Below are 14968 nucleotides of genomic sequence, written 5' to 3' on the forward strand. Positions count from 1 at the left end.
AGCTAAAGAGATTATACAGCACTTGTGAGACTGGGCATGAGTGTTGAAAAGGCTCCAACAGCTGCACAAACCAAGCCATACGCCATTCTTGAACACAGACAGCTGAGAACCCAAGCTCCTACGTGTGCTCAGAGCCAACATTATGTGTCATTGCAAGAGTCATTTTCTGCCTGGCATGTCCCTACTTATACCCTCTCCTCATCTCCACCTCTCTGGCTCACTGGAACTTCGACATTGCTAAACAGTCTGACAGTTGCCCATTATGTTAATATAATACAGTATTTTTTTGTTAGTGACACCCAGAACCTCAAAGTGCAATTGTGCAGTGAATTTCTGGTCAGGTTCAATATGCCTGTTTGCATAGGGCCCAGAACATATGGACAATAATTTCAGCTGGACTCATGGACAGTACTGCAATATAAACAAAAAACAAAAGCCATGTGGGATTAAAATAATGTTTAAAAGTCAGAGGAAGGCCACCCTGAAAACTATGATGAGAACATCCTCTCAGACCCTCTTCTTTAACGTACTGCATGAAAATGTTTTGTTTTCCAGTATATGACCTTCCTCTAATTAGATTATTTAAATCTCTCAGTATACACAGAAATTATTCACACTTCCTTCCAGGTACGATTACATTGGATGGCCTTGTCTATTGTTTTGTAAATGCCTCTTTTTTTTCCTTTGTTTTCTCTTCTGATGTTCTTCTGGAAACCACACACTTCACACCAGACATCAAAGCTGTTCCTTCAGAACCAGTGCTGTGGGCCGCAGCATTGCTTTTCTGAACATGGGGCGTCCTACAGCTCCCAACAGAAGAGCCATTTCAGGTATAACAGCCATTTCAGTAACAATATAGAAAACTTAAATGCTAAAATTAATGCAGTGGAAGTAAGAGCAGCCAGATAAGGCTTTTCATCACAGCCCCATTGGAGAGTTGTCCTGTAGGCCCTTCTTTAAAGGGTTTTACTCAGCTGAGCTGTCCCACTGCCTTAACAGTTGTTCACATAACATAAGGTGAAGTTTTGATCTACTGTTACAGTCTAGCTAAAAGCAAATTTGGCTGAATCTCTTCCCTTACATACTGAAGCCCAACAGAAGCATACAGCCAGAAGGGGTGTCAGAGACAAGATGCATTTGTGATTCAAAATGCAAGCTAATATTTGATGAAGTGGGAAAATGATTATTTGGATTTTTTATTTCAAACAAGGCTGCATTAAATCACTAGGAGAGCTGAAGAAACCAGATTTTTATTCATCATCCCAAGAAAGCAGACTGCGATGTTACATGCAGTATTTGGTGTAACAGTGTCCAGTCCTGTGGGGGCTTCTTTGGATTGTTTTCCTGCTAATCATATTCAGTTTATCATGTATTATTTCATCTACAAGTTGTGCCCTAAACTTCACTCTTACCCTTTTTCTAAGATTTGCTTTTTATATTGAACCAATGGCTGTGACCTTCAGCATGTTGTACAATGGTGGGGTTTTTTATGGGTCTGCTTAGGAAACATATTTTCTCATCTCTAGAATCTTTTACACTTTAAGGGTATTTTTTTGCACCAGAAGAAATTAATAATCTTCATGAATTTTAAGCCAGGTCTACGTCTGAAAACTACAGTCACAGAAATTATTCCTTTGTTTCACCATTTATAGCTTGGAGGATGAAATAACAAAACCCATAAATGCAAAAGATTTTTTAAAAAACATTGCTACTTGTGATCTTTGATTACAAATTATTGCTGTATTTTCAAGTAACATTTTATAAAATATTTTACAGTATCATTTTCCATACAAGCAAGAAGAGTGAAACCTTTAAAAAGCTGGATATATATGGCGAATTAATATGCATGGTCAAATATTGAAATACATTTGTTTCAGACAGCTCCTTTGGTCAACACTCTTTAACCACGTTAAAATGGCAACGTGGAAGCCAGATGCTTCTAGCTATTATATATTACTACAAAGTGCTTGGTATGGGAGTTGGCAGTAATTTTCATACAAGACCAAGTAACACGTGTTCAGTTTCTCTTTTTGTATGAAGAGACAAATCTCCAGCTGATGTTCTAACTCCCTGGAAGTTGGTAAGAGTTGTGTTGTTTTACAAGTGAGGATGTGGTTCAGCATGGGAAATTCTGCCTCTTCCCCCACCCCAGGGTCCATGTCTTTGCAGTGAATGGCACTGTAGGGTGTTGGCTGGTATTGAACAAGGAAGGGTAGAAGGAGAAAAGAATGTAACTTGTCCATTTTTGCAAGGAACCCACTTAATGGAATATTTTGCTGCAATGATTTGGTGGATCTCTCCCAAACATTCTAGATAGGATACCTTTTTTTCAGGCTTTGAGGCAAAGTAATCTTCTCCAGTTACACGGTGATCCTGAACAGCTAGGCTTTGCACAGATCCAATCAACAAAGCAAATTGAAATTTGTGGTAATTTCCTTTCTGCATCACTTTTCTCAATACACATGTGCATCCTTGGCAAGATTTTAACTAATGTACCTATAAGTAAAGTTTAGCTTTGGTTTTAGGGGTTATTTATAATGTCATATTTGAGTAAAAGGGTAAATCCTGATGAGCAGACATTAATGATCTCTGATTAAGATAATATACTTTCTAGATCAACTCAAATGCCTAAGGCACTTGTTACTAAATTTTTGTTACTAAAAATACATTCCGATTTTGTTTCTGATTCTGAATTAGTGGTATTTATTGCCACTATCTCTGGATAACTGTATATTATTTTAAATAATAATATTTTAAACCTTAATGCTACCCTGCCATTCTCCTTTTTTTCCTTGGATTAAAACAGTAATTCCTAACGAGGGATTTGAGTTGCTGCTCAGCATTTTGTGCTCTGCTTCTGGAGGAAGAAAAGTGCTGCACTCCATGGGAACAGTGAGGAAGCAGCAGGTATCCGCTACTCCTACGTACTGCCTTGGATCCATTGCAGCATCTTCCTTCCTCAGAGCAGCTCTGGGTTCAACACTGCCAAGATACAGAACTAGAAAATAGATGGCAAGTCCCAAAGTAGTAGGATCTAAAATGTTGATCTAAAATGAAGCAACATAATCAGCATATTTGGCCTCTGTCATCACTTTTCTTACTGTACTATTTCTAACTCCTTAGGTTGCATAACTACTTCAAAGAGCAAAAGGCAGAGACATCCATGTTAGTCATCAAAGTATCTTAAACCTTGGAACCTGCTTGTAATTTGTTCTGGCTTGCTTGAGATACATACAGAAGACAAGTGTCCATTAGAAAAGTTAGAATTTACGTTTTAAAACTTACACAGGTGACACACTATTTTTACTATACTTAGTTATAGATGATTTCCAATTGCCTTAGAAATTGATAGGTTGGTTCAGTAAAAGACAAAGACAAAAGTTTACTAATGATTGCTATTTATTTTGTTAAGTCAATAAAAAGTGCATAGTACAAGCCCTTTACCCCAATCCAAGTACTCAGTAAAGGATTACTAGGAAACCGCAAATGGCACAGATGATTTTTTGTTTGGCATAATTCAGATATTTTAAACCACTGATTTACATTAAGTACATGACATCATCACTCTTCCTTCTTCAATCATGGTTATTACAAGGCTAAGTGATCTGCAGACAATACATGAATAAATATGATTTCTCATTTCAGAGTATAATAATTGTGTTAAGCAGACTCTAAAAATACTATTATTTTAACAAAGTTCTAAGCTAAGGTATAATTGTAAACTTCCCTCCATATTTCCCAAGTTCCTATGACTTGCATCTTTTACTAACCAAGCTTAAAACCATCATTACAGAACTGATCGTATCTTGGAGCTTTTCATACCACTAATCTCTTACACGCTTCTCAAAATTTACCATACACATCTGTAACCATGATACAATTATTTAATTGTAAGTTATGTAACTAAAGGTCAGATTTCTGCCACCCTTACTAAAGCTGCTACTAGTACTTTATCTCAGAGTAGTCCCACAAACTTCAGTGCAACTACTTGATGAGTAAGGCACCATTTAACACAAATAAGAGTGGCAAAGTACAGTCCTATGGTTAGTCATTTTTAATTTAATTAAGAGTGGTGATCTGCAGCTTTTATCTTGAAGACAGTATCTGAATTTAAAAGGCATATGTTTTGATGTGGGATAGTGGCCTGGCTCTTTAGTAAAACACTTTACAATAAAATATTTCCAATTTTTTTTCTTTTACATAGAAAATTTTAAAATAGCAATTTACATGAGGAAAGCATACATGTATAAAATCACTGGGACAATTACTTAGAGGAATCAAGCAAAGATAGTTCATTTAAAGGTAAAACACAACATTCCTCTGAACAAAAAGTTCAGTTGCCAAGACTCTTAGAGCTGGGTGCACATGGTGAGTTTTATAAATACATACACAGACATTTAAGTAAAGGAAGACTGATCCTCGCAAGTGAGGAGCATCTCCTGTAAATCTCACCAACTTCCAACAAGATGAGGAGTGGTGCTCTGTCTGAATAGAAGCATGTTTCAGTTGGCTTTTTAATCAATTGGAAACTTGTTTTATGCCTCCAATAGTGAAGAATTCTGGCCAAAAATCCTTGGAGAAAAGGTCACTGTTGGAGATTATATATGTTTCCTTGTTGGTTCAACAAAATGATGCTGTATTACTTGTTCTGATCAAAACAGTATCCCAAATATAAATGTACATGGAAGGCAAAAAGCAAGCACAGTCAGAGTGCTTGTCCCAGTGACATCTTTACACAGTGTTTGTGGCCTGTACACTATTAGACATAATAGGACAAATTCTCTCAGCTTCTCTGCTGCGGTTTCACTACTTTACATGGCACTGCACTGATGTCAAAGAGAGCACTTGGCCCAATCTTTTTTTTTTTTTTACTTAATTTTTTATACATGCTCCTATGCTTAGGAGCATACTATTTCATAGAAATTCAAAGGTCAATTACACCAAATCACAGAAGCCTTTTTTCAAGTCTACACCGTACCTTTACCAGGAGGCTTAGCTGGCCCACCATTCACCCTGAGGAGGAAAACCCTGTATCTGTCAACCATGGGATCTGGTGCAAGATTTTTGTTAGAGCCTGTTAATACAAACCTTTTTGCACTTTAACAGTTAGTCCCTTCAGCTCCATAACTACAGTCCTCATGGAATAAAGGTTTGTAGAGTAAGGCTTTGAATTCCCATATGTCTGTTCTACTGACCTTTAAGGAAAGAAGCTTCATGTTGGTAACATAAAAATGTTCTTTACATTATTCTCATCAATTTTTCAAATTGAACAAGAAAAATATACAGTGTCACTTTTCTGTACATCTTTAAAATGTTTTTAAATTAATGTACATAAAAAAACTCATTCCCATTTGCTACAATGGGACGTGCACAGGTGTGTGCACAGCCACACATACACACACATAAACACACCACACACACACTCAAACGTTAGAGGGAAAAGACATGCCATATGTGGTCATCTGCAAGTTTGTTATTCTACAGTTACAACTAGTAGATAAGGATGAAATGTTAAGAATTGCTGACAACATACAGGTGAAAAAACCTGAATAATTCAGAACATGTTGTATACCAAAAGTTGGTAGCCTTGGTAACTCCTTGGTATGATTTCATCCTGTCCAATATACATTACATCATGGCTAAAAACTTGTTAAGGTACTAATTATTAAAAGACTATACCAGGACAAAAAATTCTACCAAGTTCTTCTTACTAAATTTCTCTTTTCATAAAGTCTATAAGTAAACACATCTGGTTTTAGAATATATTTTTTGACAACATATTGAATAAGATATATATATGAACAAGACTAAATTAATGTTTTTTTTGGTGGTATAATCTTCTGTGTAAAGTTCCCAATATATAGGTCAAAGCTTTGACAGTGGCAATTGTCACATTCACTTAATGTGCGCACACAGAGAAAGATTATAATTCTAGTGGACAATCTGTGTTTTTGCCAACAACCCTGAAAACTATGTTAGTGGTCCAAAGACCAGACTAAAAGTTGCTCTGAACCCAGGGCAAATATAAAATAATTTCTATTTTTCACCACATAACTAAGTTAATGCTTCCAACCATAATATAACTCTCAAAAGCATACTGGAGAAGAAATATGAATTAATCTGAAGAAAGGTCAGTAACCCTCCATTATTATAGATGCACTGGGATTTTCTTTTTCTTTCAATGAATATCAGAAATCACATCAAAGAAATTAAGATCACTGTAACAAAAAGAGACTGAGTGGAATGTCCATGGTAACAGTAACAACCAAAAAACCCCCAAAATGCCTTATCATTATTCAAATTACAATCTACTAGGAATTGTAATAACATACAAAGCAAAAATTAACTTAAAATTGAAGTTGCTAAAAGCAGTTCATGAAGATTACTGCTGAATGATAATTCTGCTCTATATAAATGAGAAAAGAAAACAGTATTGAATGGGTGTTAGGAGTAATCTGGTCACTTCGTTCATTTGGTCATGCAAGGTTTTAGCTGCTGAACTTTTCCAATACTGAACGCTCTAGTCCACTGGTGGGGCTGGTGGTTCTTGTCCCTTGGGGGAAGAAAGGAGGAAAAGAAAGAGAAAAGCAGGTACAGAATTAGAAACAGTGTTTCACATAAGAGGATTTAGCAATAAACGACTTCAGAAGTGTTACACTGTGCTTTCTTTTATGATCTTTCAGTGTGTTTTTAAATATCTAGAGTAAAGGAGCATCAAAGAACTATACTGTTTCCTGCATCAACAGGGATTTTTCTGAAGACCATCTTCTCTGTTTTATGCTGTAATTTTGTTTACTGACTTCTCTTAAAGCTGCGATTGTCCCCTCGCACATAAGAAGGCAGTTCCAAGCAGGGGTAGACATTGCCCAGAGGACATTATGATCCACACTTAGTCATCCATGCCTGCTCCATCCCTTGGCAGGCCTCACACTTGGCCTTCATGATTCTACTTTCACTTTGGTTTTACTCATTTTCATTTCTAATGGGGTTCCAAGAAAATACAGGGGGAAAAATAGAAGAAAAAAATTAATTACTATTATAGAATCTCCCTTGAAGATGCACTTACATTATGTTGGCTGGTTGGCTTTCCAGCTGTGTTTGATCCTCTTAGATTATTCGGTCTCAGCAAGAATAAGACAAGTGCAATCACCACCCATGCCATCATTATCATGGCGAAGCTGACGCCATTGTCACTGGACGAGTTTGGTCCTGGCACTACAGATAAGGAAAACTCAAGTTATAACACAGAGTGACAGCAGAGTTCTTTTCCCCAAATGAAAATAAAAATGCAACATAAGTCTCAGAAAAAAACCCCTGAAATACTTTTCGATTGAGTTTTCTGATTAGTCTCTCATTTTCACTTTGAGACATTAATTCTTCATTAGCGTTACACTGCTCTTTTATCACATTTCTTATCCATTTGAAAAGAGAATCTATTTTCATAAGATTTCACTGGTCTTTTCAGAATCATCATGAGCATTTCTTAGTTCATATTAACTCTTGGTGACCTGGAGATGACAAACGTACACTTTGTGTTTAAGAAATCAAACTTGATGCAAAATATATTTATGTGGGAAAAAACCCTTTATATATGATAGTCTTTGTTTTTTGCCTCAAACAAATAAAAGAAAATGACTAAAGAGAGCTTAGACTCTATTGTTAGGCCCCACACAGAGAACACCTTAATTCTACAAGAAGGGAGCAAACTAATGGTTATCAATTTGTTGACTGCTGTAAGTTATTTCTTGAGAGTTTGTTCAAACAAGTGTTAGTGTCAATAGGTCAGATCTTCATGACTGATCATCCAGGTCACATGGCATTTCTGTTACCATCAAGAAAAACGTATCTGCCAGGAAAGGAAAAAGTGCTGTAGAGATACACTAAAAAGTGAAACCCAGGAACACAGTGTAAAAATTTTACACCCAATTTTCATATACAATGTTTGAGTCATCAACACACAGAAATAAACTTAGAAAGTTCCCTCAGGATGGAAATGGGTGGTTAGTCTTTTTGGATCAACAAGCTCTTGCAAATACCTGCACATTTTAAAACAACTTTTCTCCTCTTAAACATAATTTCAAATAATAAAACAGTAACTAATGTTGTCAGCTGCAGTGTAAACTATGTACAGTTAATTACCTATAGTACTTACATGGATCTTTATCACAGTACGTAAAGTTTTAACAGCTTCATTAATGATCACCAATTTATACAGAGCAATAAATAGAGAGATATAATGAATAACCTTCAGAAAGAGAAGAGCTGTTCTATTTTATTACCCAAGTTGAAAACTTTAACATTCAGAAAACTCCCCAGAGACACTAGTGTCTGTCAGGTTTTTCAGTTGTCTCAACTCGTGTGGATCATCTCACTATGGAGTCTAGTCTGGATTCAGTATTGGTTGGAAGTTGATCTTATTTAACATTTGCTAGATGACTTATACCCAGTGAGCTGCTGGAGTAATTTCCTTGAGGCTGATGCTGATACAACAGAACCACTCTCATCACATTCCTCCTGGGTAGCATTTCCAACAGAGGCTCTGCTATGGAAATGGTTTGTTCCTAACACAGCAGAGGGGCACGGTGGGGAAGCTCATAGCTATGCCATTCACCATACTGCTGTCCTGGGAATAAAGTTTCATGGACTGATGTCCTTTACTGACATCACACGCACTTAAAAATGTCAAAGAAGAAAAAACCCCATGTATTACAGAAGCTCATGCTTCTCATAACACAGACACTACCATTACATGTATGAGCAAATGAAACCGTTCTTGCCTTTTCAGCGTCCAAAATACAGACATTTGAAAACCTGAGAAGTTGTTAATGTAGAGGAGTTTTATGATTAGAAGTATATTCAATTACAAGTGACAATTCTTTTGATGATCTGAGTGAATAAAGGACATTGTATATGAGGAGAAGGCACAGTGCATAGAAAATAAATAAGCATGCTACAGCCTTTAATTCATTAAACTCTTACACATAATTGATTCAGAAAGCATGTGGAATTGTGACTGTAAAAGTTTAGACCTGCAGTGTTGTTGAGCAGAATATTATTGTTATCAGTATCATATATCAATATTTTAAACCTTGAATGATCTTTATATATGAAATCCAGGAAACTAGCATATACTTTGGCATGAAAAGAACAACTGCTTTAATTTGAGGCTTCCAGACAACATTAATAGCCACCCTGAGACTACCTTCAGCAACAAGTAAGAAAGCCTTAGGTACCTGCTTTGGTATACATGTACATAGCCCAGGAGAAATCTCACAGATTTCATAGAATATTCTGAGTTGGAAAAGACCCATGAGGATCATCAAACCTAACCCTACAGGGATTGAACCCACAACCTCGATGATATTAACACCATGCTCTAACCAGTCTGAGCTAATCTCAGTGTTTGGTGGAACACTGAAAATTAAGCTCATTTGTTAGTCAGGATTCCCCATACAATGCAGAGAAACAGTCAGACTGCCTTCTGGAATTTTTACTGAACCTTAGTGCACTTAGGGTCTGTGGTTAAACAAAAGTTGGGGTAGAGCACGTGCTGCTTGGGTCAGCTCATGCTACAGGTCAGGGAAGGGAGCAGAAGGAACCACGGAGGGAAACCACAGGCATTCATGCAAGACACAGCTTCTTCCAGCCTGCATTGCAATATGGTTTAGATGGAACCAAACGCACTGAAACATTCTGAACTAAGTTAAGCAAGACAACAGCTGATCTAACACAGCTTGGCCCTGTACTACCTACTCAAGGCACGCCAGACACTGAAACAGCCACAAGACTGTTTACACTATTCAAGAACCGTTAAACCACATCTCTCACAAATGACCATGTGCTTTAATAAGGATGTGAGGTATTTCAGAATCTGTTCCTTTAATGTCTTAAGGAAATGAGGATAAGCAAAGTTTCATATAGCTGGGGTGAAACACACTTTTCAAAGCTTTGCATCACAAATCAAGAGAACAGACAAGAAACTGTTTCAGATACTGGAAGCAGTTAGAAGACAACAATCTTTTACTACAAAGACCTCCATCCCTGAGATCACAAAATAATCAGATAAGGCCAGCTTATGGATAAAGAACAGTTGAATGAAGTTGAAACCAAGCAGGATGGAATTCATGCTGATGGGCAGAAGAAAAAAATATTTTTTTTAATTGTTCACAGCCACAGTGCCTTTAATGGATATTTTTTGCGGATAATTTAGAAGTGGTTTTTTGATTCCTTGAAGAATAAAGGTTATCCTCTAAGAGCACTGGTGGATAGTATTTTCTGGTATTTCCATATAGACAGAAGATTGTCCTGTTCTGAGATGAATGTTCCTGCCACCACCCATTTTGATGGATGGATCTGGTTATTAACCTCCAATGCCCAGGAGACACCCACTAGTACAGAATGTAGCAGTACATATTCTTTTGTCACCGAGTGATGTGAAACACAGTCTCTAACCTACCTTTCCATACAACATTGAATCCAGCCCAAGATCTTTATTTTTAGAGTATCTGGTCCCCTGGGCTCAGCATACATGTATATCCACACACTTCTGAATGAGTCTGTGCCCCTGTGGTAACCTGGCATTTTTTTTTTTTTTACACCATGGCTGAATTACTTCTATGCAGGAGAAAGCTTTATTAGGAGCTGTTCTGAGATTATGGGATTAACTCCCATGGGAGTTAATGACTATAGTAGATCCTATTTATTGTTCCATGTATGACATACAGTTCTTGGACTTGCTTTTTCCTGTAGAAACAGAGACTAGGCCACATAAATGAGTATTCTCTCAGAGAAAAATGGGAAGGTTGCATTCTAAAGAAAAAGAGGAGAGACTGTATTTTGTTACTGTAAAAGTATATTCCACGTGGTGCTTTCTGTCTGCCCTCTCATGGTAGAAATATCTCCTTTTGGATCTTTTTACTGTTTAACATCTGCATGTGGAAAGGCAAAAGCATGCTCTCTGACTTGTGTCTTCCTTTTTTCATGGTGTTTTAAGCATTGTCTGTTCTGTGAAAGAAAGGCAAGAAATTGCATGAAGAGAGGTATCTTACAAATGAATCAACAGGGAAGATAAAGAGCCTGTGGGACCTTCAGCAGATAATGCCAGCAAGCTGACCCTCTCAAAGGCAGGGATAAGTAACCTGAAAAAAGCCAAAAAGGACTGGAGCAGAGAAAGAGAGAAGGGAATTACCAGAAAAGGGAGGGAAGAGTTGGTAGATGTTTCATGCTGTTAGGTTAGCGGCTGTGACTCCCCTAGATGAGTACAACTCAAAATGAATCACAGATATGTATGCATTTTAAATGACATAGAAATTTGGAAGTAGAGTAGACAACATTCAAGACAGTCATCTCTGACCATGTTACAAGCTAGCAGAGCACTGACAATAGTGTTGAAAATATGAATGTGGCAAATCGAGGTCACAACATCTGGGAATTGCTAGAACACAGGAAAAAACTCGCAGTAGCCCCTCATTTCCTTTGACACAGAAAGCTGACTGCGAAGGGCCATGAGCCATCAGAGCAGATCAGTACCAGCTGGGATCCTCCCTAGGCTGGATGAACCACTGATGTTGCAACTGCCACACACGTCAGAGAACTTCCATGCTCCACTTGTATTAGACAGAATTCAGAAAAGAATTATCACTCTTATTCTTCACTTCAAGGGAAACTGTAAGATCTTCTGATTTGCTGAGCATAAGCATTCCCCAGAGAATATTAAATGCCTATTCAAAACTTACAGCTTTTTTTTCCTGCAAGGCAGCCACTGAAATTAAGGGAACAGTCACCAGACTCTGATATACACTGTAACATCACAGCAGATATTCTGACGGAGGATCAGCAGAGGAACAGCCATGAAGCAGCGTGCCCAAATGCTTATTGAAGTGGTGTTCACATCTTTCTGTATGCTTCCAAAAGCACTGGTCCTGACCCTGGCAGGAAACTCTCTGCAGAGTAGTCATGACGACAGAATGTTGCCAACAACAATAAATAAGAATTTACAGATAACATAAAAATGTGAATGAGGAAGCCCTGGTACTACTGCTCTGATATGGCTCCAAAAATCTAAAAAAAGAACAGAAATCAAAGGGTTGAAAAAACAAGGCATACTCAGGAAGAATCAACTGAGGTGTTTCTGAGAACTTCCAGCTCGTAGCAACATCGTAACACATGACACTGCTGTGACACTGGCTGAACCCCAGCCCTGACGTCTCCCAAAACAAAATCAAATACATCTGATCAGTTATTCCACAACCTTGCAATTTAAGAATCTGTATGACAACATTCCCAGCTGTGCTTCCAAAAGGAAGACCAAATCCTGGAAATGAGCAAATGGGTGGGAGTGAAACAAGCTTCTTCATATCGAGGTTCTGAAATGAGGAATCAAAGTCAGCAAGTAACAGGAAATGGAGCTGTGGGACTTAGGGAAGAAGAGACCCGCCCCAAACATAAGCTCATCACTGTACAGCTCATCAGAACAGGATGAAGCAACAGACAGAAGACCAGCCCAGAATTGTTTTAATCTGCCTCTGAAAACATCTCTAGAAGCTTCTCCAGGCTTAATCTGTTTATTTTTGCCTTTGACTCCTGGGGGTCTTACAGACTGGTGCAAGCACAAAATCACAGAAGCATCACAAAATAATCTGACACACAGGCAGGCAGTGCCATTGCATCAGCAGGAAAATACCTTTGCTGGACCTAAACTTAAGGCAATATAATAACATAGGAGAGGATTTACTCTATAATTTTTGCTTTGGTTTTTGAAACAAACCACTGGTTTGGAACAATTGCTGCCAAATTGTTTGCATCTGCACAGACAGTCATTGCAAGGATCTCTTTCAGGATGGAAAGCTATTTGTCGCAAACCATTCAAATTTCCACTGTACTACAGCTTGGTAACATGAAAGCTGTCCCACAAGCTTTGTGCCCACACATATCAGAACTTACTAATTTATAAAGTCTTTCGTCTAAGAGCTTCATAAATATTGATGACGCAAGACTCCCAAGGCTCAAGTGAGAATGACCTACCCATTGCTTGGTTTTGACTGTGGACTAAAGCTCAGAAAGCAGCACAGCCTGTCTGTGTCTACTTCCAATAGAGAAAATATTCTGTCTCTCGTCATCTGCCGCTTTCCCTCTCCTACATGTCTGTGATTAAAAGAAAAAAAAAAGACATAGAAGTCTAAGGTGTGGGAGACTAAAAAGTCTGGCCTTGGACAGGTGCATCTGGGAGAGAAGGGGTGCGGGAAGTCACAGACTGCATAACTTGGAAAGGCCATAAAGAAAGAGTAGACCAGCAGTACTCTACAGGACCTGTGCCCCACTGTCTTTTTTTCCAGGTTTTACACAGCTTTCCCCCTTCAGCCCAGCACGGCAATGAGTCTGCGGCGGTTTCACACTGGGAGAGCACAGAGCAAGTCTGGGTTAGATGCCCATCTCTAAACAGGTTTCACAGGGGAGTGAAGAGGGAGGAACGAAGAGTGAAAAAAGGCATGCTCTCTTCCCAAGATCCTGGAAGTTTTGCCTGCACTGCTCCTAGACCTGCAGAAGACAATGGCACCGGCAGTTCTTGCTTCCAGGAATGCTGCTCAGGTGCTCACTGCTCCCTCAGCATTACAGTAGTCCTGATGCAAGCTAATTCAGTGAGTTCATACGCTGAATCAGTAAAATTATATAGGAAAAACAGATCCACTTCATTTTTATTTATAAATATTTGGTAATGTTCTCTCTAGATCATGAAAGTGTAAACACAGCGCCTCAGGGCAAGCTTTCATTACTGCATAACCTCTGACCAGCTATGTTTCACTGCAGATGCTAGTAACATTTGACTGTCCCACTGTTTGGGAGAGGTTTTTTGATGTATTTCGCAGCAAATTCCAAGGAAGTGTACACATCAGTCCTTTGCTTCATTAACTACACAGCCACCAAGTCAACAGAAATACAGTCACAGTGCATGTCACCTTGAGTCAGAGCTGGGGGGGAACTCCTTCACAGAGGAGTAGAGGGTTCACAGTACTGACAGTGTCATCCAGCCCCAGTTGCGAACATGTGTATGTGGGGGGGTCTGTGCTCCATTCTAGTCTTCACTGGTTAGGCTGCTATGCCTGTAAGGAGGTCAAATAAAGCCCCCTCCAAATTTTCCCCTATCGTTCCCCAGATCATCCTATTTGGAGGCTAATGGAAGATTCACTAATGCTTGGGACCTGATTAATGGTCGTACTAGTATATCAACACCTTCAGGCTTCTCACCAGTGCTGTTTCCACACAGTGCTTCCAACGTACAAATGTCCACCCACATCACAGATTCTCACAAATTACCTCCCCAACATGCGAATTTTATTACTGTAGTATTTGTTCTAATGTAATATGTTCCTATAACATTAAATCAACTGTTGCATTTTAAAGATCTATCAGACTATATTTTAATTACTGCTGTTTATTTTACCTCCATGCACCTGATCTGAACAGTTACTCACATTCCTGAAGGCATTCTGTGTCTGTGCAGTATGACTGGGATTGTCTCAGCTGAAACAGAGAAAAGGAAAGGCATGATACTTAGCAATGAGTCTTGGTCAGCTTTTACCAAAATCATGATTTAATATAATGTCAGAGCACAAGTTCAAGATAAGGAAGATTTTAACTGATCCTTTATTGGATCATGTGTGGCTTATGGAATGTGAAGAATCCCAGATACGGAGATAAGTTTCTGAACACTATTTACATAATACCTTTAAATCAGCTGACTACAGTGTTATTGCTTCCATACAGGTTTCAGCCACTGAATAACTACCAAAATTCAAGCAGAAAAAGTCTACAGTGATATAGACATTATTATATACAGACATACACTCTACACATATTTTGGCATTTATAATGGACAGGTGTTACTACTATTATCTCGATCAAGTAACATTAAAATGCTCTGTGATTACATCACAATAAATAATCAGACTATAATAAAAAAATCAATTTA

General features: G+C 38.2%; 1 protein-coding gene across 4 annotated transcripts in view; it reads right to left on the minus strand.

The window, feature by feature from the left end:
• Window positions 1–3381: 3381 nt before the first annotated feature.
• Window positions 3382–14968, minus strand: part of SMIM14 (small integral membrane protein 14) — a 56515-nt gene continuing 44928 nt past the window's right edge. For all 4 annotated transcript variants that reach the window (XM_027643015.1, XM_027643014.1, XM_027643018.1 and 1 more), the window contains 3 exons: window positions 14472–14520; window positions 7067–7215; window positions 3382–6553 (listed from right to left, as the gene is read on the minus strand). In XM_027643015.1, coding sequence (XP_027498816.1) covers window positions 6521–6553; window positions 7067–7215; window positions 14472–14520 — 231 coding nt within the window. In that variant the 3' untranslated portion in view covers window positions 3382–6520. The remainder of the gene's footprint in view (window positions 6554–7066; window positions 7216–14471; window positions 14521–14968) is intronic.

The sequence above is a fragment of the Corapipo altera genome, unplaced genomic scaffold (genome assembly GCF_003945725.1).
Source record: "Corapipo altera isolate COAL_440 unplaced genomic scaffold, ASM394572v1 22, whole genome shotgun sequence".
In the NCBI taxonomy this organism is placed as follows: Eukaryota; Metazoa; Chordata; class Aves; order Passeriformes; family Pipridae; genus Corapipo; species Corapipo altera.